Consider the following 21,831-nt stretch of genomic DNA (forward strand, 5'->3'; position numbering starts at 1 on the left):
AATAGACTTTTTTATTGCTTTACAAATTTGTGTATGGGATAAGATGAGAATAGAGTTTCCTTTCACTTCCACATCAAAAGATACATTTTTACCCTTGAAAGGGAATCTAAACTTATTTTGATTCCAATCAATGGCTAGATCTATTCTTCTTTGCCAAGGTATTTATAATATAATATCACAATGACTAAGATCTTCCATGACAAAACTCTCATGATCTACATAATCTCTTATGTCAATTCGTAGTTTCCAAAGAATGGGAGTAACTTCAGATTCCATTCCTTGAAAAGCAATACTTAACATTTTTGGTATTCCAAGCCTCTCCTTTGGTAGATGTAAAGCTTTAACAATCTGAGGATAGATATAATGATATGTAGCCCTTGTATCAAAATGAATGAGAATATGTTGATTAGCAATCTCACCCCAAGCCATAAAAAGCTGACATTGATTAGCTATGTGTACTTTTTCTCCACAAGAGAAACATCGTCCTTTTCTTGCATATTTTGTTAACTGTTGATATGTTAGCTTTTTTCTGGATGGCAAAGGTGGTCTACCTTTATTCTTATGCTTTGGTTCTTGTTTATTTGACTTCTTTTGGTCAAATATCTCGATCTTCTTCCTTTGTAGTTCTTCTTTTGAGGCTTTACCAAGCATCCATGGTATATGTAGTCCTTCAGCTTCTAGGGCCGCATCTTGGGTTGCTTCCAAAGTATTAGGCTTTGTGATCCTGAAAGCTTGCCGTACCGCCAGATGTAATCCATGGATAAACTCTCATATCTCTATATTGGAAGAAAGTTCATTAGGAGATGTAAATTTAAGAGAAATAATTGTAAACTTGTTGATATATGTTTCAACATTGTCTCCATGGCTTTGCTTCAGCTCATCTCATTCTTGTTGCACATCGGCGACAAAGGATGAAGGTAGAAACTTTTTGTTGAACATCTCCTTAAACTCTTTCAAAGACTTGGGTTTCTTTCCCTCTTGAATATCTTTGAGCTACCAATTCAAAGCAGCATTCTATCAGATGCATTTTAACCATTCTAATTTTTGATTTTTCTGTATAATCTTTACTATGAAAAGTATCATTTAACTGTCCAGTAAAAGACACAGCTTTTTGAGAATCTCTCTTACCATAGAAAACGTCAAATTTGATGCTATTCTCTTCAAGCTTGAAGTCTCTTTTAGCATCGTTTTCCTTTGCTAAAAGCATATTTGGAGATTTAGCTACCATGGAAACAGCCGGTTCTTTGACTTCGTGCCCTTATTCATGGAGAGATTCTTGCGACAAGAGGAGGCAGCTTGTGTACGATGAGACTTTGAAGTCACCACTTAGGTGGATCCTCGAATGATAAGTGATATGTTATCTTTCATAGACTTAGTTGCATCAATAACATTGATACCTTTCATGTTGAGATAGGCCTTCGTAGTCGTAATACCATTTGTCTCAAGAGTCTTCTTAGTAAGAAAATCTTCAAAGACCTTCGCTTCAGTCCGTGCTTTAGCCCTTCTCTCCATCAAAGCTTGAATTTTTGGATCGGCTTCTAGCTTCTTGTATCTTTGTGTCTTCTCATATGAGAAGCATATAGATATAGTGTCGGGAGTCCTTGTCATTTACTTGTCTTTTACTAGACAATTTTCAAGAGATACAGATAGAAGGAAGTTCTTGCAAAGAAGTCATTGCTTAAATACCAATGTAAGTGTGAGGAAAGAATGTGTGAATGACAATACTTTGAACTTAATCAATTTGATCAATTATTACCATGAAAATAGAGAGAGAGAGAGAGAGAGAGAGTCGACAGCACGTTGAGAGGGGAACCCCCTCCCCTTCCTCCCCCTCCTTTTACATGAATTTATTGAAACAAAACCACAGGCACTAAGTGCTTGAACCATATACAAAAGGGCTGATTTGTTGCAAGGAAAGAATGTGAGAATGACAATACTTTGAACTTAACCAACTTGATCAATTATTACCATGAAAATTGAGAGAGAGAGAGAGAGAGAGAGAGAGAGAGAGAGAGAGAGAGAGTTGACACCATGTTGAGAGGGGAACCAACCCCCCCTCCTCTTTACATGAATTTATTGAAACAAAACTGCGGGTACCAAGTGTTTGAACCATATATAAAAGGGTTGATTTGTTGCAATTCTGAAAATTAGGGTTTTGGATCCCTAATTTTTCCAAACTCGAGGCATCAAGTTGATTCTCTTTTTTAGTGCTTAGATTAGATTAAGCTAAGTAGAAAGTGATTCTTAGATGGGAGATAGATAGGAGAGTACAAAGCATATGGCTGGAATTTTAGGACGAGAGCTTATTCCAAATGAAGAGAGAGACCTTCAATATATAGGTGTGGAGCTTGGGTGCTCAAAAGTGGAAAGTAGAGGTTGTAAATGACGAGTGTTTGTTGAAAATAACAAGTGTATGACGAGTGTAGGGACACTTGTCTCTTCAAAATGGCTCATGTCCTCTTCTAGATGCCACATGTCACTTTTCTAGAGAAAGAAGCTTCCAAGTCTTCTATTCTAAAAATCTTTGAAATGTTTGAGATTTTGAGATAGTTACTGTAGACGAAATTGTCCCTTGCGAAATTCCGGAGCCTTTGACGCAGATAGAATTTCCATTTGAGCAACTTCCAAAAAATAGTATTCTCCTAAATTTTATGAGTCGCTAAGTTTAACTTTTGAAGAGCTTCATTATATAGGTTTACTGGTTCATGGTTGTTTTTTCGATCATGAGCATTTGGTTTCACTTTCTGAAACCACTCATTATATGGGCTTCTAGGCAATGTGATTATCTAAGTGTGAAAGTCTTAGTCATATGAGCTTTTTGGTCAATTTAACCACCCAACTAAACTTTTGAGTTGGGCATCTCGTCAATGATGACCCAAGTGTAATTATAGGTCATTCTGGCCATTGGCCACCCTTAAATAGAAAAATAAACATTTAATCATATTTTTAAACACTTAAATAATATAAATCACCTTTCAAAGTACATGAGCATCAAACTAATTTGGAATCATTGAGCCAATATGTCTTGGTAATAATTGATATACAAAAGGTTTGTTATAGATTAGCTTGATGTATGTTCCCATATAGGAAAATGCTGTAGACATTTTTAGCAAGGCTTTACCACATGAGAAGTTTGAGGCTTTCCACAAGTTCTTATTGAACTTATTATCCTTTGGTTATTGATGATCTTGTACTTCATCATATTGGCATTGCAAGGGGTGTTAGAATTTGCCAATTTTGGGTAGTGCCCGATGTAATTCATGTGGTGTATGGACACTTATTTAAGTATCAAATTGTGATATGGACACCTTGTGTCTTAGGACTTGTGGTGACATTAGGCCCTAGAGTTAGTTAAATTAACTCTAGTTAGTATGTGGAAGGTTGGTTAGGTCAACCTTAGATATTAGTTGTACGTTCATTCTATTGTCACAACAGTGAATATACTCTCTTTTGCTCTTAGTCTTTGTTTACTATCTCTTGTTTCTCTCTTCTCCATAGCTAGTTCCAACATACCTTGGGAAGCATGCTCATAAATTGAAGGCCTAGAGGCTTGATTTTTAGTCCTCATTGAAATTAGTGCAATTTTTGGAGATTCAAGTGTTGATTCAGCTAGCAAACATTTGGGGCTGAATTTGTTACCCAAGGAGCATAGTTAAAGGCCAATCCTCGAGCGAATCAAGGGGCAAATTGGTCATTCTTGAGAGCAAGAGGCAAGGGGAGATCAAAGGTGATTCAAGGAATTTTAGTGTATTCCATCTAGATTGCGGTACAAGTTAAAGAAATACTACAAGGGGTGCAAGTTTTGGGGCAAATAGGCTGTCCATCGTCCAAGATTAAGTGATAAATTGTGCATTTCAATTTTATGTAATTAATTACTTGCGGTAATTGTTGATTAATCAAGTCATTACCGCCCTTTCCGAGAAGGAAGGGCAACGTGGCTAAGATGTGTCGCCCATTGAAAAATAAATATCCTCAAATATTTTACTTGCAATACTTACCAAATGCACTATACTAAGTGGTAATTGTAAACCATGAACAATTGAAAATAATTGATGCATATTGTTGAAAATTATTACATTCTCTATGGACATTGGCACCCAATGCAAAAGCAAATTGTTCAATTGAACCACTCCACATTGGTGATACCACCCTCTTAATTGTATATCCACTTTGTGTATTATCACTTTGCATATGGGGATCCACATGTAGTGTTAGCTGTTAACCATGAACAAATGAAAATTCTTGATACATATTGTTGAAAATTATTACCTTGTCCCCATATATCCACTTTGTGTATTATCATTTTGCATATGGGGATCCACATGTAGTGTTAGCTGTTAACCATGAACAAATGAAAATTCTTGATACATATTGTTGAAAATTATTACCTTGTCCCCATTGATCTCAATACCCAATGCAAAAGCAGACTGTTGAACTAAAAACACTTTGCAGTGGTGGTATCATTGTCTATTGTCCGACTCTAGAGTGAAATCGAGTGAGTGGTCTCCTAGCATATTAGGGGTCTAGATTGGTGTATCTTGTTGCCTTGCCTTTGTTAGCTCTAAAGAATCCAACAATGCAACAAAGTTAGGATCCTTTATAAGCTGGACAGAAGTCTCTAGTGCACTAGAGAATTGAGTAAACCCGTCAATTGCTATAAGTAGTTGTGCTTTGAATAAAGCATCGATATTTACATTAGTCCTCTTGGGCTCCCTAGACTCTAAACAACATCATCCATTTGATTCCAAATGTATTGGAGGATGAAACTCCAATCCCTCTTCACATTTAAGGAATCTTAGTGCCTTGAAGAAAAGTCCTTGCTCCATCTCTTTGAGACATGCTTTTTGTTTGCTTTTTTTGGTTGGTAATGGAAAGCACTTATCTTAACACAGAAATTCTGCAACACAAAATAGAACAAACAGTGGAGTTAGAATGCTGTTACAGATTGGTTTCCAAGCTTGACGTTCTCTTGTGATATTTATTTATCATTATTGAAAGAACTTATCAAGGATCTGACATGCTTTTGCTCACGACTCCACATGCTCGTAACAACAAATGTGAAGATACACTAGGGTTTTCACACAGAAAACACAAAATGTACGAACACGGCTGAAAAACACAATTACTCAAACACAACGCAATAAATGCAAACCCTAATTGCAAAATGCAAACATAAAACACAAAAATGCAAAACACAAAACACGAAAGCACAAATACAAACAAAGAAAGAGAACTTTGAAGTGAATGGATCAATGCTGTAAATGATTGAGAGAAAGTATAGAATGCTCAAGGGTAGAGAAGTGAATGGTGTTGGAAGGTGATGTCCACTGGAGACAAATCCCGAGTGATGTAACCATCAATTGGAGCTGAAAGAGTGCTGAATAATGAAGGGCAGTGGTTGATCACCAAAGCAAAGCAGTCTAGAGGCTGAAATATGGTAAATGCAGTAGTATACCACCGAATGGAAGCTAGAAACTATGCAGTGGAGCTGTAGATAGCAGGGCAACAACTGTAGGAGAGGTGTCAGGGCACTACGGGCCTGCAATGTTGAAAATGTTGGCAGGATGATGCAGTCAATGTGGTTGAATAGCAAGATGGCAGGGTGGGACCACAAATGCAGCAATTTGGGGCAATTGCTGGCAGTTGGGAGCTGCCATTAACAGCAAGGACAGGCTGATGATGATGTGGCAGTAATCATGAAGGCTGGGCAATGACCAAGTGTAGGCTGATGGCTGAAATTTGCGCATAGAAGTGAGAAACCTGCAAAGAAGGTTGAATGGTGGGCAGCCTGTGTATTTATAGATGCAGAAGGATCCTCCCAATTAAGGTTTTGCATGTGGGACATAGAAACTCTCTAGGATTGCTCCTCGTTTAATGAAACTTTTGGTAATTTACATGTTTTGGGCTGTTTTAAAGGGTTAACCAGTATGTAATGAATTTTTAGCTCAATAGTCGAGACCAAAAACGCTAGATTTGGCAAATTGGCTGAGATTCCATGGAGGCACTTGAAGACCAAGGGGTATTTGATCCAATCAGAGTAGTGTGAATTGACAAATTTGTTGCTACAATCTCTCCAAAAAGCCTAGGACCTCAGCAAAACTGATAGAAACAGTTCCAGAACTTCATAGGCTGCTTCAGTACAGCCTTGCATTGCTATAAACAGCTCTGCCCAGGAACCAAATGCTTTCATCCAGCCACCAAATGCCTTAACCTAGCTGGAAACACCTCCCAAACCTAGACAGTGCTGGAAATGGCTCTGCCAAGACTGGTTTTGGCCGTGCCAACAAGCCTTGCTACAGCAGGAACAGTAATAAAACAGTTTAGAACAACTTCTAAATGTTTTAATTTGCCTTGCCACTTGGACTGCCACATGTTATCTTTACGGTGAGAAAATTTGGCAGGGGAAAAGCTGTGTTCTTGCCTTTCTTTTGCATTTTCCAGCTTTTGTCTGCATTATCACAGCTTTCCATTAGGAATAATAAAACTACATATTATAATGTAACTATGTAGACATTAATTCATTAAGTTAGGTGTCCCAGCTTGAAGCTTTGACCTTTGCCCAAATTTAATAAATTAAGGAATCTTTTTCTTAAATTCTTTTTGATAAATTAATCAATGTTTGCACCAAACCAGTACGTGAATTATTTTTGTTTGGTAATTGTTATATAAATCATTGATGGAGCTACACGTCTAGTTTAACTTGTGCGATTTCTTGGACTTGCTAATAGAGATTGCCATCGGTCACATCATTGGCTCTTGTTTGCTGCACTTTCACCAATAGCTCTAGTTCTTTGACTGCGAGTGCTGCCCCTACTGCTTTTTTCGCTGTTGCCTGTTTTTTGCTCATGTAAGCCTGATTTTGCTATCTAAAGATGCAGCTGCAGTCACTTTCTCTTGTATGAGTGATTTCAGCTCTTGATTGTAGTCTATTAGTTTGGTAATGGCTACTTTGCTCCACTGTTGTATTTTAACTTCCCTTTGAATAGATTAATTTCAGCTAGTAATGCATAGAGATATCTGTTGTACTACATAATGGTGGAATACAGCATGCTTCAAAGAAGTCTGTTTAGCTTTAATCATTTCAAAAAAATTTCTCCTAGTTTTTGGTTTGGTATGGACACATATCTGGTAATATTGCTTTAAGTGGTATTTTATGGATGGCTGGACTTGCCTATGTCTACATCAAAGTTCAGCCATGTATTTATTTTTCTGATGTTGACTTCCATCATTCAGCATAGCGATTGGGAGGGAGGGAGGTGTGGCACCCTTGATAACTCTTGCTTGTTCGGAGATTGAGGCAAGTGCTCTTGTATGACTTGTGAATTTTTATTTAAGGAATGCTTGCATTTAATAAGTTTGTAATAAGCGATGGCTCATGCTCTAGAAAGATGGTGAGTACTTCCCATATGGTTTGTGCGTTCTTTGTATTGTGTGATGTGTTGATCCACAACAGTGGTATCTTAATTGATGCAAGTCATCTGTCACGTTAAAGTCATGCTTATCAGATCTGCATATTGGACATTCCTTGATACCAAAGTATTCTGCGAAGAAGTTGACAATGAATTACATTCAAGAGGAATGAGACTCCAGCCCCCCACCCTGATGTAGGCTTTAATTAAGAATAGTGCATGTCATTGTGAATCATTGTACAGACTGTGACATGTTCATAGCTACCCACTTTGTCCTTGGACATGTTCTCTTTGTGAAATTGTTTGTACGACCTTCTCATCTTATAACCATGGAGCCATAGATGCAAGCACTATTTGCCTCTCCAGTCTGCAGATAAACAACACTTGTCATCCTCGATGTTCAAAATCACTTTTTGTCCTTTCTTAGCCTCCACTATGGTGGCTGGTTTGCCATCTTGTGAAGTGTGCGTCAGATATTCAACATCTGCATGGATAAAAAAGGGCCATTTAGGTCCATTATCAAGATTGCAGATGTTGATTAGTCCATACCCTAAGATGATATTTGTCTGAGCTATTTTACGTAATTGATGATTGACCTTGGAGTATATTCATCACATAGCTGCTCTCCTTTTTTCAATCAGGAATGGCTATGTTGAAATGGGTGAGAAGACCTCATTTAGTGGGGCTGGGAATCCTCAGTTCAGGATTTAGCCAATGGGAAATGATTTTAGGTTGGGAGTTTTATAATGCATTTTCAATGCTTTGGTCGTACTTGTTTATTTCGTTCCTGGACCATGTGTATTTTGGCCAGAAACAGTCAAAGATGTATGGTGAAAAGTATGAAATATGCCAACTGTACTGCAGTGGGTTCTGTACTAGCATCTTCTCAGCAGACAGATTTGCTATATACAAGTGCCAAGGTCTGCACATGCCAGAGGTCCTGCATGGAAGATGGATAACATGCTTGTGCCAAGGCTGGCAAGTGTTGGTGATCTGAGATGCTTGTAGTGTGCATGATTGATGGATGAAATCAGGGTTGATGGCTGTTAAGGCACAGATACTTTAAGGGCCAAGCCTATAGCTGGGTATTGATACTACGGGATTGCTGAAGGGTTTTATAACAGTTTGTATGATGTTTCCTGTGTGAGATGGAAGTGATTAATGACTATGACTGTCTGTGCGCACCATTCTACCTTTTTGGTGATTAATGCCTATATTTGTCTGTATGTGTGCCATATTACCTGTGTGTACATGTCCTGCTTTTGCCTTTCGGGTGAGATCCTAGCTTCTGCACAGCTAACCTACCTGTGAGTGGGCTTAAGGCTGAAAAAGCTGAGAGTTATGTTTGGGTTTGAGGATGAAAACAAATTTGAAGAAGGTCCTGCGTTGTGTTTAGATATGTTGGAATGTGTATTCAGTTTCTCAATTAGGCTTGCTTCCTTGGTTGCTATATCATAAAGATAGCAAACTAAAAACATATTCTCAATTGTTGCTGATGTTGCTGGTGCTTTTTCATACTTTTAGTGGCAACTTGAACTTTACAACCTTCTGGGAGTCAACTATGAAGCTGCAAAAATTGTTTTGTTTTCTTTTTTTCAATGCAGGATGTCCATGAAACTGCAGCAGGAGCTTTATGGAACCTTGCATTCAGCCCAGGAAATGCTTGGCGAATAGTTGAAGAAGGGGGAGTCCCTGCTCTAGTGCATTTATGCTCATCCTCAGGGTCAAAGATGGCTCGCTTCATGGCTGCTCTGTCTCTTGCATATATGTTTGATGGAAGGTAGTAAAGAAATAGCAGATATTCAAATGTTTCCTATTTAAAGGTGTTTTCAGACAATGAAGTGGTGCACATTGCTATGTAGACTAAATGAATCTAGGATTCCAGTGATCATGCTCTATGTTGTTCCTTCACTTTTGGATGGAAACTTAGTAATTGCAGTAATCCAGATTCAGTGCATTAGACTGGTTTTTATTCAATTTGCATCTTCATGTATTTCTCATGTTGGGTGTGAGATCTTTACAAAGTTGTTTTTGTGCTGCTTTGTTTCTTGTACCCTAGGATGGATGGAGTTGCTTCAGGGGCAACATTTTGTGAAAGTGTCTGTAAGAGTGGTGGCTTGGATGGCGCCCGCCGATTAGCGATGCGTCACATTGAGTCCTTTATTCAAGCATTTTCAGACCTGCAGGCATTGTCAGCTGCTTCAACTTCTTGGGCACCCACTGCATTGATGGTTGTTGCTGATTCAGCACGAATCCAGGAAGCTGGCCATCTTCGCTGCAGGTTATATTTAAGCTGTTTCACCTGTATTCAGCTGTACAAGTTTCACCTGATTTTCACCTTAATTTTTAAATAATAAATATGCTACTTTAGTGCCGTTATGTTGGCCTGAGTTTGTTTCTGTTGGACTTGGAAGTGGTGCTGAGATTGGACGATTTGTGACAATGCTTCGAAATGGTTCTTCGGTTTTACGAACATGTGCAGCGTTCGCCATTCTCCAGGTCCTTGAAGTCATTATCAATCTTGCAAGCATCCCAATCCCTGTTTATGTATTTATATGGTTGAATTAAAACGTGTCATAAATAAAATGCCTGCAGTTCACAATGCCTGGTGGGAGGCATGCAGTCCATCATGCAGGCCTTCTGCACAAGGCAGGTGCAGCACGAGTTCTTCGAGCAGCAGCTGCTGCAGCAACAGCACCGCTTCAAGCCAAGGTTTTTGCACGGATTGTGCTGCGCAACTTGGAACACTTCCCTATGGACCTCTCCACTTAGATCCAAAGTGGAAGGGTGAAACACACCTATTATACCTGCTTGTAGACCAATGTCTGTGATGCTTGTTACTGCCTTGCGAGTGATGCCTGTCTTTTACTGATGTCTTTTAAGCTGTTAGACATGTACAAGCCTTCCACGCATAATGAAAATGCCTGTCTTTTACTGATGTCTTCTAAGCTGTTAGACATTTACAAGCCTTCCACACATAATGGAAAAGCAAGCTCCTGCACTGATCACTAATTAGCAGGAATACCCAAAGCAAAGCTGACGGTATGCAGAGTGGGGAGTTACGGTTGCAAGTGAAATTTCCAATTTCCAGGCTTTGATCACTTACCCAATGCAGATGGAAGCACTGAGGCTATTACTGAAGATATGGTTTCATACTAATGAAACCATCTACTACCTGTAATGGCAATGTTTTCTATGTACAGTAAAAGGTTGTCCCAATGCTTGCCTTGTCTCACTCTGAGATCAAAGTGCTCTTAGCTCACAGTGGGAGGTTGTTCCAATTGGCAACAAATTATGCTCTAATTAAAGCTCTAGTACCTGTCAGGGGATCATATATTCCCTGGTGATGTTTCAAAATGATTGGTGACAAGACAAACTTTGCTTTCCCTAGAGATGTATGATGACTCAATCAGTCTTAGGTCCATGTGGAACAGTGTATTAGATTAGTCTGCCTTGCCATTAAAATTTTGACATGTCCCAATGCCCTATGTTTGATTTTTCATTGTACAAGAATATGTCTGGAGGTTATTAGCATTTTGGAAAGCTGTCCGTTCTCAATTGTGTTTGCCAAATATTGGTACTTTTTAAGTTTCAACGAGCATATTTCGCTCTTTTTAAAATTTTGGAGATTTGCCATGGTACATTGATTCTTTGTCATGCTTTCTAAGATTACAAATGTCACGAACCAGGCAGAAATAGTGTCTTATGAAGTGCTGCACTGTAGATGTCACACACCTTCAGGTTTTCACATTGCTAGCAGATGCGTATGATATTGATTTTAAGGATGCATACGATAAGAGTCATCTGACATCTATGGCATTTCTGTCTTTAGACTGGCTATTTTCCACGTATCTGGGATTTGTATGTGGTTTTAAAAGACAATGTTGTCATGTATGTCGACAAAGTGAAGAAGATCATGCTATTATCAAAGGCACTTACATCTTAAAGTACTTTGTATAGATATGTTTTAGAAAATATGTAGGTGATGCAATAGAAAGGTGGTGGCGGTAAAACTTGAGTGGCTTATTGAGGCAATGCTTCTAGAAGTTATAGTTATTATAGGCCTCCCGCAACACTGGCTGTGTTACCCGAGTTTGATGGACAATAAGTTCTAGAAGTTATGGTTATCATGGGCCTCCTGCAACACTGGCTGCTTTACCCTAGGTTGATGGATGTAGATGCAACACTGAGCTTTACTATACGAAGTATCTGTAAAGGAGACAGATGTAGCAAATATTTGTCCCTATATGCTGCTGTTGATGATTTTGGTATAGCAAATAAATCAAACAAATTATACTGGTGTTTGAGGAAGAGAAGTGGACTTGTGATTTATCTCATGCTTTATAGGGATCACATTTTACACCGTTCCTAGGACAAGCTTTTAATAAATATGGAACTTCCACAAAATGATGAAAGTGGTGGTGGTGGTTATGTTACATTTATGAGACAAGAAGAATGATCATGTAATGGCTTTGATTATGAGAAAACAAGGAAAATGACAAAGAAACCAAATGTTTATCTTGATAGTTGAGGGATGCACTTTGGAAGAAAAGATGAACGTGACAAAAGAATCCAATGGTGGAAACAATGGTAGTGAAATGTATGATGAAAAACAGACATGAGTTTGTTTGTAGTAGAAGAAAAATCATGTGGTGGCTTGGTGGAAATTCCTCTTCACCTCCTCATGCCAAGTAGTGGATGACCAAGATATTATTACAAAGAAAGATCACATTCAAAGGAACTCCTATTGAAAGAGGAACACTTGATGTTTGGGGTGCAATAGTGAATATAATTTGGGATTTTTACAACAAAAAGCACATGTACAAGGGGTGCTAGTGCAAGTCAGCATTGTATGATGTGTGTAGAGAAGGGAATGTGACCCCTAACAAGTGTGATCTAAGTGTTTTATACATGGCGAATTTTAAGATGTGTGTAGAGAATGGAATGTGTAACCTCTTAACAAGTGTGATTTGAGCATTTTACACATGTAGTTGAATTTAGATCTTTGTAAGATTCATAATGACAATGCATGCGAATATGAGTTATGATTGACTTAGCCAAGTAAATTGGCAATAGATGTTAAGGGGGTTCAAGTTGATTGACTTGTAAAATCTCAAACAAAGCTAGTAGAAAGTGTGTGATTTGAGCATTTTACACATGTAGATGAATTTTGATATTTGTAAGATTCATAATGACAATGCATGCGAATATGAGTTATGATTGACTTAGCCAAGTAAATTGGCAATAGATGTTAAGGGGGTTCAAGTTGATTGACTTGTAAAATCTCAAACAAAGCTAGTAGGAAGATTATGAATTAAAAAAATAAAGGACTTTCCAAGAGAGTGTATTAGCTCCTAGTTATGATAGAATATTTGAATGCTAGATCAAGCATGTTTGTTAGCTCCTAGCTATGGTAGAATATTTGAATGCTAGGTCAGGCATGCTTGTAATGCTTGCTTGACAAAAGGTCATATTATTAAAGATGAAAAGTAATCAAACTCAAAAAATAATGTTCATGATTGCAAGGACATGTCTCAATGTCAAGTGTATTCATTCCCATGTGACTCTCATCCAAATTTTAAGGGGATGTCAATTTATAAACCTTCTACCTTTGGTCCACATGATATAATTCGGTTGCACAGTTTTATCCAAGGACCCACATATTTGTAGGTTTTGGTGAACTACAATACTTTTTTGAAATATTATGGTTAGTTTATAGTTGAGGGGAGTCCCCATTGCACATTGGTGCCTTTGGACCATGACATAGTTACATTTGCATTGTTTTATCCAATGATATGTTGTACATCTTTGTAGATTTTGGTATATTGCAAAAATTTCTTGAATGATTATTTTTCTTTAAACTTGAAGGAAGTCCATATTGTACATCGGGGTGTCCCTTGCCCAGTTGAAAAAGGGATACGAGCCTTTGTATGAGCCGGTCTCTTTTCTTGTGCAATTGAGTTGTGCTTGATGTGCGTTGATAGCTCAATCCTCACTCTCAAACCAAGTCCCTCTTGTGCCTCAATTAATGTTGTAAACTCTTTTTTGTTATGAATGCTATGCTTGGGCCCCAAGATGGGCTCTTCTCACTACTCTCATGCCTTTTAAGTGATCTAGTGCCTTTGTGAGATTTCATATACCTTTGTATGCCCCCCACAATCTCTTAGGAGAGGATTGTAGATTTAGAAATTGTAGTTCTCCTGGGGCTAGGGGGTAGACATGTAGAATGTGGTGAGTGAAGAAGGTAACCATTGGTGGTGGGTTAGTCTTGATTTCTTAGCATTGTGAGCTCTACTCTTGAGTGCCATGCTTCTACTTAAAAAGGTTTGGGAAGATTTTATGGGAACATATAATTTGTAGTGGTGCTACAAACTTGTTCCTTGTCATTGTTGACATGAAGCACAGGATTTGCAAGGCCTAGTAATGCTTGGCCAAGACACATGCTTTGTTTTATTGCACATGGTGCAACAAAGCTAACAAAGTTTGTAATCATTTTGGCTTACGCAAGTTGTGTGAGCTGGTAGGATTCCTAATTAGTAGTGTTTGGTTGTTGGTGTGGTGTTGTATTGCTGATGTGTTCTGTAAAAGGATTTTCCTTACCATTGTCAGGGATTGATGTTCTTTTACTAACTTGCACTTTAAGAGTCTCCACCACAGGTGATAGATGGAACATGCATGACAAGCACTCTTGATAAAGAAGCCACTCCCTCTCACCTCACTTGCACACAGACACATGGAAGCAAGAAGGCGAAGTTTGTATTATTAGATATAGAATGATAGAAACATAAAATGCTCTACACATTTAAGGTGTGTTATTACAATGAAGGTGCAATGTATAATTAGAGGTAAAAAAGTGCAATGAGGCTTGCCCAAAGCCCCAAGGTCATTGCAAGTATAGCTTATCTTGACATGACTCACACTATGCTTTGCCCCCTTCTCCCCTCTAAAGTATTCCTTTAAAGGTAGTCTACCATGTCTATTTTTTCTCCTTGTCATCCTAATGTGTGCACTTCCTAGAAGCTATTACTTGTTCCTTTAGTTGAGGATGGGTTTACAGTTGCTCATTCCTTGCCCTTGCCTTGATCGCTTCCCATGCATCAAGTGTGACACTTGCATAATTGTAAGGTATGGACTAAGAGGATTTATAAACATCCAACCTTTTAGTTAGTGACTAGAGAGGAGTGATACCCTTGGAGTAGATTTATAGTTTTAGACCATCTTTACATCATGGTCAATAGCATGGTTCCTTTGAGTTTTTGATAAGGGGATGTAATAATGCTTTAATTTACTTAAGTTATAAACATAAACCATATATTTTCCTCTTTTAGAAAAAAATTATTGAGTTAAGAAAGTGGATAAGTTAATTGAGTTATATTTGATGCTTTTTAGGGTGAGTTGCCAAAGGGTTTACCTTTTAGATAGCTTCTAGAAGTGTTATTACCAACATCCCTTATGGGTTAGATTATTTTGGAATATGTTTAGGATGTAATTAGAAACCATATGTTTTGCTCTCTTTCAAGAAGTTGACGGAGTTAAGAAAGTGCATAAGTTAATTAAGCTATATTTGATATTTTGTAGGGTGAGTTGCTTGAGGTTTTGCCATCTGACATAGCTTATAGAGGTGTTACTAGTGATATCCCTTATGGGTTAAATTAGTTTGAGATGTGGTCAAGTAGATAAACAATTGTGTGACTATCCATCTAAAAGATACAACAAAGTGAGTCATTCACAATCCCATTAGCAAGATTTTTATAAGTTCAACTAGTCTCAATTGGTTGAGGTAGCAAACTATTTGTACGATTATCTACTTAGATGATATATCAAACCAAGCAGTGTGTGCATTTTGAAGGTGCTTTCTCCATCAACAACATCTATTGCTTCTAGCCCAACAGGTTTCATCATCCATGCTTAATCATCAAGGTGCTCGATTGACATAATACAAAGACAAGCACCCCCTTTGCACAATGCTTCGTAAGGCCCCTTTATGCATTGCTTGGAAGAAATGTGTGTGAATGTATTGAGTGCAAGCTCAGCCAAATTGAGTGTACTACCATGGAAGGACGTTATCAATTAGTGAGGAGTGGCTTTTAATGATGATTCTAGCATCTTTTTCATGCAAAACTTCTCTCTTATGGGTGCAAACATGTAGGGATGAAACAAGACCAACCATTAATAAAACAAAAACTAGTTTTCCTCTATGGTTTCCACATATAGTTCTAGTTTCCACCTTTTGCTCATTTGTTGGGTGAAGGAGTTGACCTCTAAAATTGAATATCACATAGGATTATCCAAATGAAAGATATAAAAGCATTTTTGGCCTAAGATATGTTTTGCATTTTATAGAGTTTAAGATCCAATGACCATGTGTTATATGTCAAAAAACTTAACAAGAGAGACATAACATAGTTCCAAGTCTATAGAAGATAAAGAATGTAAGCATTGAGATCAAAATCAATATGATCTATCAAAAGGATGACTTTTGACTTTTGGGTCTACTCAAGAATATATATGCGGAATAGATATTGTAATGATTTGGACTAACCTAGCATTTCAAGTTATAAATGATAGTTCAATGTCAAAATTTATAGCATATCAAATCTAGGGATCAAGTCTTATAAATTTTCCCAGATGGAGCATTGAAAACATGATATGGGATGAATCTTATATAAGATGTCAAATTTTGTAGGAAGTTAGGTCAAATTATTCAACTTGTGGTCTCAAAGGAGTCGAAGGAATGGCTTTCAATCGAACCAGATGGGCATCTATACAACAAGTTGTGCCCAATTTAGCTACAAAAGTAAAACATTCAACTCATGGACATTTGACATATCGTATGTTGGCACTAAATATCAAACCTCAAACCTCAAACACTTATAAAATCAATCCTAAATACCATAATAAAGTTCCCTAAACTACCAGTAACATGGATATTTGACATGCATGTGGCAACATCATAGTAAGCCATGTGTCACCTTAGAAAAAGGAGTTCTCCTAGAAGAGCCAGGTGTTTCATGATAAGGAATGGGGATACATGTGTCTCGTGATGAGAAACGAGGAGCTTGTGTTTCACAATGAGGGAGTAGATACTCATGTCCTATGGACATTGTCCTATTAGCTCTATCCATAAGAGTTCAATGAAGCATTTACTAGCGAGTCATTATATGCAAGTGAGGCTAAATCATTAGGGGAGTTTTGAGATCTCAAAAGTGCCTTTTAGGATGTAGAGAGAGTGCTCTAGACCAATGGGAGGAAAGCCTTTTTTCTTTAAGAAATGTCATTTTATAAAAAGATATAAAGACAATACTATTACGAATTTCATTAAGAATATGTATTTTTGGTCCCTTATAATTGTGATTATGATATCCTTTACATTAATGGCATAGGGTTTTGAAATACTTTACATTAATGATATATCTAGGATTGTATGATAATGATAATCAAAGTTAAATTCAAATCATAAAGAGTTGTACTCGTCTTTTTTCCCTCTGTCTTTTTCCTCTCATCTCTTTGCTTGCTTTGTTTTAGCCTTTTCCTTTCTCTCCCTTTTTCTTTGCACAGATGTAGAATTTTGACCTTCAAGAAGGTGCCCAAGCTTGCAGAAAACATCCATACCGATGTTTAATTCATTTCAAAATAATGGAGGCTTGATTCTTACTAGTATTAGCAAAGGTATCTAGATCATCATGTAGAAAGACATGGAAAACGACAAAGATATGACAACTCTTTCATCCCTTCTTGAAAAGGAAGAATCAAAGATTTTAAACTTGGAGCAAATAAGAACAATGTAAAAGAGGTACTAATACGACCTATATTTATGCATGGAAAGTTACATTTGGAACCTAGAACCTCAAACCTTCCAATGCATAGGTCTAGTTGTAAGTATTTGATCCTTAATGTCTTTCTTTACTCAAACTTGATATCAATTTATATTATGACAAAGTTTCTTTATTTTGTAGATATCTATCCATCTAATCTTGAGGAATGGCAATCAATTGAGTCTATTATTGATTTTATTGATGTTATCCATGGTTCTATTAAAGAATAAATGTACTTTTAGGAGAAAAACGCAACTTGTAGAGAATGGGGTATTATTTTAAGACCACTTTTATGTTGTTCCAACATAGCATTGCCAATAGGGAGCAATTTCTCTCATTCCTTTGCTTGGCTTTTCAAGCTTTGAATGGCCTTTGCCAAACCCAGCCACTAGTGAAAGCTATAGATGTAAAATGTTTTCTAAGATACAAGGAGCATTAAAACCTTGTATCTCAAGCATGCTACGAAAGATCACTCTGTTTATGTCTATTATTGTTTTTAGCAACTTCTTTTCCAATACTAATATAAGAAGATCAAAGGCTATGCTCTTAGTAAAAACACTATGATATGATCATGTTTTGAAATTTGTTGATGAAGGGTGGGATACTAGGACAGAAGGCAAGATAACTTGTAAAATTGAGCTTTTTTCTTGTAAATATAATGTGTCTATTCAAAATTTCATATTTAGCTTTTATTATACTAGATGGCATTATGTTGATGGTTATTTGGTTGCTTTAGCTAAAACCTTGATGATTTTAGTAAAGGTCATGTATTAGAACTTGATATTTGATTCAATGAGGTTGTTATTATAATCTTAAAGGTTAGATAATCATGGATACTACATCAAGTGAGGATGGACTCATACAATGAGGATATTAAATTGCCAAGCTCGTTTGTGTTCCAACTTAAGAATAAAAGGGTAAGTTTGTACATTAAATTACACATAAGTGTATATTTGATTCCACTTGTTGAATAACAAATATTTATGTTAAAATTTTTTGCACATATCAAAGAGGAGAGAGAAGAACATACAATGTAAGGATATTAAGGAAAATGTCTCTTTACTATCAATTTGAATACAAGCATTGATATTGAAGCAAATCTTTCTTTACTCTCATCATGATTACATATATGAGTATTTACAGGGCAATATAGGAAAGATATAAAAAAAGCTATTTCTTTTGGTGAGGAGTTTTCCCAAGAGAGAGATCATTTCTAGGAGTCCTTTGGCCTTTCTTTGGTCATTTGGTTGCGTTAGATGATGAGTGTATATCTTCACTTGCTACAATTGTTACAATCGCTCCTTCCTTGTCACCTTCCATAGTTTCTATGTCCTCCATGCCTCCTTGGACTTGTTTCATGCAATTGATGATCATGTTATTCAAAAGCTTTACTCATATATACTAGACATGCTCCTTATTGTAATAATCCTTGAAAAACTGTATACATTAAAAAAGAGAGTGTTATTTTATCATTATTTTAAAATTGACTAACTCTTGGTAGAACTCTATCTAAAATTTGATTGTTTTTTGTGTTATCTTTATAAGTATGTTATTATTTAAATAAATAAAATAAATCAATATTCTAGCATTGGTAATTACCCTCCAAGCACCTGCGTGGCTATCTTCTTGATGAGAACACTACAACCAAAAACACACAGTGAAATTATCTAACATATTTATGGTGATTTGTGGAATTAACTATATTGACATTTTCTAATTAAGAGCTCACCACAACTTTTCTATACTCTATCTTTACAAGCATATTAGAAGGCTAGGAGACATTTTCTCTAGTATTTCAATAATTCTTTTTGCTCCCATATAGAAAATAAATAAATAAATAAATTAGAGCACTTATAAACAACAATATCTTAATTGATTAATTCCTCTTAAATTAATTTACTTACATCTTGGCAACTCCATGGGCACTATTTAAAGAATTAAGTAAATAGCATTGCTTGTCAATGCAATCTATTCCAATCAAGTAGCATTAAATTATTTTACTTATAACTTGACATCTCTATGTGCACCCTTTAAAGAATTAAGTAAATAGCATTGCTTGTCAATGCCATGTATTACGATCAAGCTCCAATAAGAATTAATAGTCATACACCCACCATAACTTAGTGAAAAGGTATTCTGAAAAAATGAGATAGAATAGTAAACTACTTACTTTTCATGGTATTGAATCAATATTAGGAGCAAGTTCAAAGTTTCAAAATCAATTGATTGAGCAAGTGCTTAAGTCTATCTATTTCAAGCTCGTTTCTCCTTATGAAATTGGATATTGAGGGATCAAGCACCTCAATTTTGGTGTATTTATAGGAAGTGCTCATGTATAATGCACCTAAAAAGAAGTAAGATAGTGAGTATATAAATAGACAAGTCAATACCATAAAAATGTTCTCAAGAAAAAAATTGAGTATATTATACATTAACCATGTAAGAAGAATAGAATCATTGACCTCTCTTCTTTTATCCTCAAGGATCTCAATACATTCTAAGTAAAAAATAACATAGTCCTTCCTATTGCCTATGTCACTAGGCAAAAAGCAATATGCAATGAAGCCCTATTGATTAACACTTTGAAGTAGATCAAAGATCTCACTTTCTAATGACCCCAATTGCTTGACTTCCTTTTCTTTTGCTTTCTTTCTCTTGTGCTCCCTCCATCTCTCTACTTAATCTTCTGTAGCATTTATATAACCCTTAAAAAAAAAAAACCTTCTAGCTTTTTCATGTGTCATATCTTCAATTCTAAGGCCTTCATATACCTTTTTCTTCCTATATGGTGGAACATTCAAAATATTATATGTCTTTACATATGTAAGAGAAACTAGATCAAGAATCTTAGAAAATCTATATTTGAGCCTTCTAAAAATGCTCATATCTTTGTCCCCTAAGGTCACTCTATGTGCATGAGCAACATATATGTAAGCATCTTGAAAAAACTCAATAAGAAAATCCTCTGTAGTCTTTACATATATAAGAGGAACTAGCTCGAGAATATTAGAAAATCTATATTTGAGCCTTCTAAGAATGCTCACATCTTTGTCCCCTAAGGTCATTCTATGTGCATGAGCAACATGTATGTAAGCATCCTGAAAAAACTCAATAAGAAAATCCTTTGTAGCCCCCTGAATACAATTGAGAGAGTTGTTCTAGTCCATTTAAAACTATTGAGAGAATGCTTATCAGAAATCTTCCTATAAGGCCTCTAAAGGGAAACCTTAGGAATTGTAATGTTCAAGGCCCTCATTGCCTTTCTAATATCCCTTAAATATCTCACACCCTACAAAAACTTTCTTTTGTTTTTGAGTGGCTTGCTTTTCTTGACAAGTTTTGTGGATTGCTTAATCTCTTGAGGCAATTGCCTTGGATCAAACTTATGCTTCCTTGTAAGTGCCTTTGTTCTTCCCATATTGATGATGATATTAAGCTATACAACCATTAAAAAATCCATTTTTAAACCTCAAATAACAAAAACCAGGCCTTTGTAGACAACAACATCAACCATTGCACATTTGCAATAAGAAACATCAAACAACTCATAATAATCCAAGAGTGTCTTATGAAACACAAACAACAAGGAGTTGTAAGGAGAGGTAGACGATCAAATCACACACACACACACACACACACACACACACACACATACACACACACACACACACACACATGCACATACTTCGAAAACACACACACATGCACACGCGTGCACACACACACACACTCTCTCTCTCTCTCTCTCTCTCTCTCATAGCTACAATGGGAGTGAAATAATTTAACACCATATTGGAAAATATGGGAATTTCCCATAAGTTTGGGACACATGGTCAAATCTTTGGATTTGTCATAACTTGAACACTATAACTCCAAATCAAGCGCTCTATAGCTCAATAGATTCCATTTTTCAAGTGCTTTCCAATGATGGGTCACATCATATGGTTTTGAGAAACGTATGGGCATGTTATCCGGGCCACCTTTTTAGTATTAAAAAAATGGGAATTGGGAGATTCCCAAACTCACTAATATTGTGTTATTTGAACTTACATATCCTAGCCAAGGCTTCTCATTTTCATTAACTTTGCCACTCTTGACTTGTAATGTCTTGGAAATACACCGAGTGTGCAAAATGGTGAGAAAAAAGGAATTTCATGACATGTTTGAATTGAAATTGAAAAATACCAAATTTTGCATACAAAAAAAGCAAATATATCTGCATAGACCAAACTAATTTTTTGTGCATAAAACAAGATCAAGCATTGATTTTTTCTTTGCATCGAGAATGAGAAGCAGATAGAAGATAAGAAATATATATTTTAATTCTTGAGTTTTTTTGGCTTCTCTCAAGATTTTTGGCAACTCTCAAAGATTTTGGCCATGAGAAGTTGCCTTCGCCACTATGAAGCTGAAACGTTGGACAAAAGGATGACGAGAAGCTTGGATAGAAGAAACATTGAACTATAGTCCACCAAAAGACTTGAGAGATATTGAAAGAGGATACCCAAAGCTTGGAAGGATATTTAGAGCGATGTTGGAAAATGTAGATTAATTTGTGCTCAAAAGTTGCTTTTAGCTTGCCAACTTTGGCTTGCACTCAAAAATTT

At 36.6% G+C, this 21,831-nt stretch overlaps 1 protein-coding gene across 1 annotated transcript in view; it reads left to right on the top strand.

The window, feature by feature from the left end:
- Window positions 1-11,004, top strand: part of LOC148028395 (protein ARABIDILLO 1-like) — a 39,405-nt gene extending 28,401 nt beyond the window's left edge. Inside the window, exons 9-13 of the mRNA XM_087690212.1 lie at window positions 7,234-7,297; window positions 9,014-9,189; window positions 9,469-9,690; window positions 9,824-9,908; window positions 10,005-11,004. Coding sequence (XP_087546338.1) covers window positions 7,234-7,297; window positions 9,014-9,189; window positions 9,469-9,690; window positions 9,824-9,908; window positions 10,005-10,181 — 724 coding nt within the window. The 3' untranslated portion in view covers window positions 10,182-11,004. The remainder of the gene's footprint in view (window positions 1-7,233; window positions 7,298-9,013; window positions 9,190-9,468; window positions 9,691-9,823; window positions 9,909-10,004) is intronic.
- The last annotated feature ends 10,827 nt before the right edge of the window (window positions 11,005-21,831 follow it).

The sequence above is a fragment of the Lygodium microphyllum genome, chromosome 12 (genome assembly GCF_053477565.2).
Source record: "Lygodium microphyllum isolate KBCC chromosome 12, Lygodium_microphyllum_v1.1.10, whole genome shotgun sequence".
Classification (NCBI taxonomy): domain Eukaryota; kingdom Viridiplantae; phylum Streptophyta; class Polypodiopsida; order Schizaeales; family Lygodiaceae; genus Lygodium; species Lygodium microphyllum.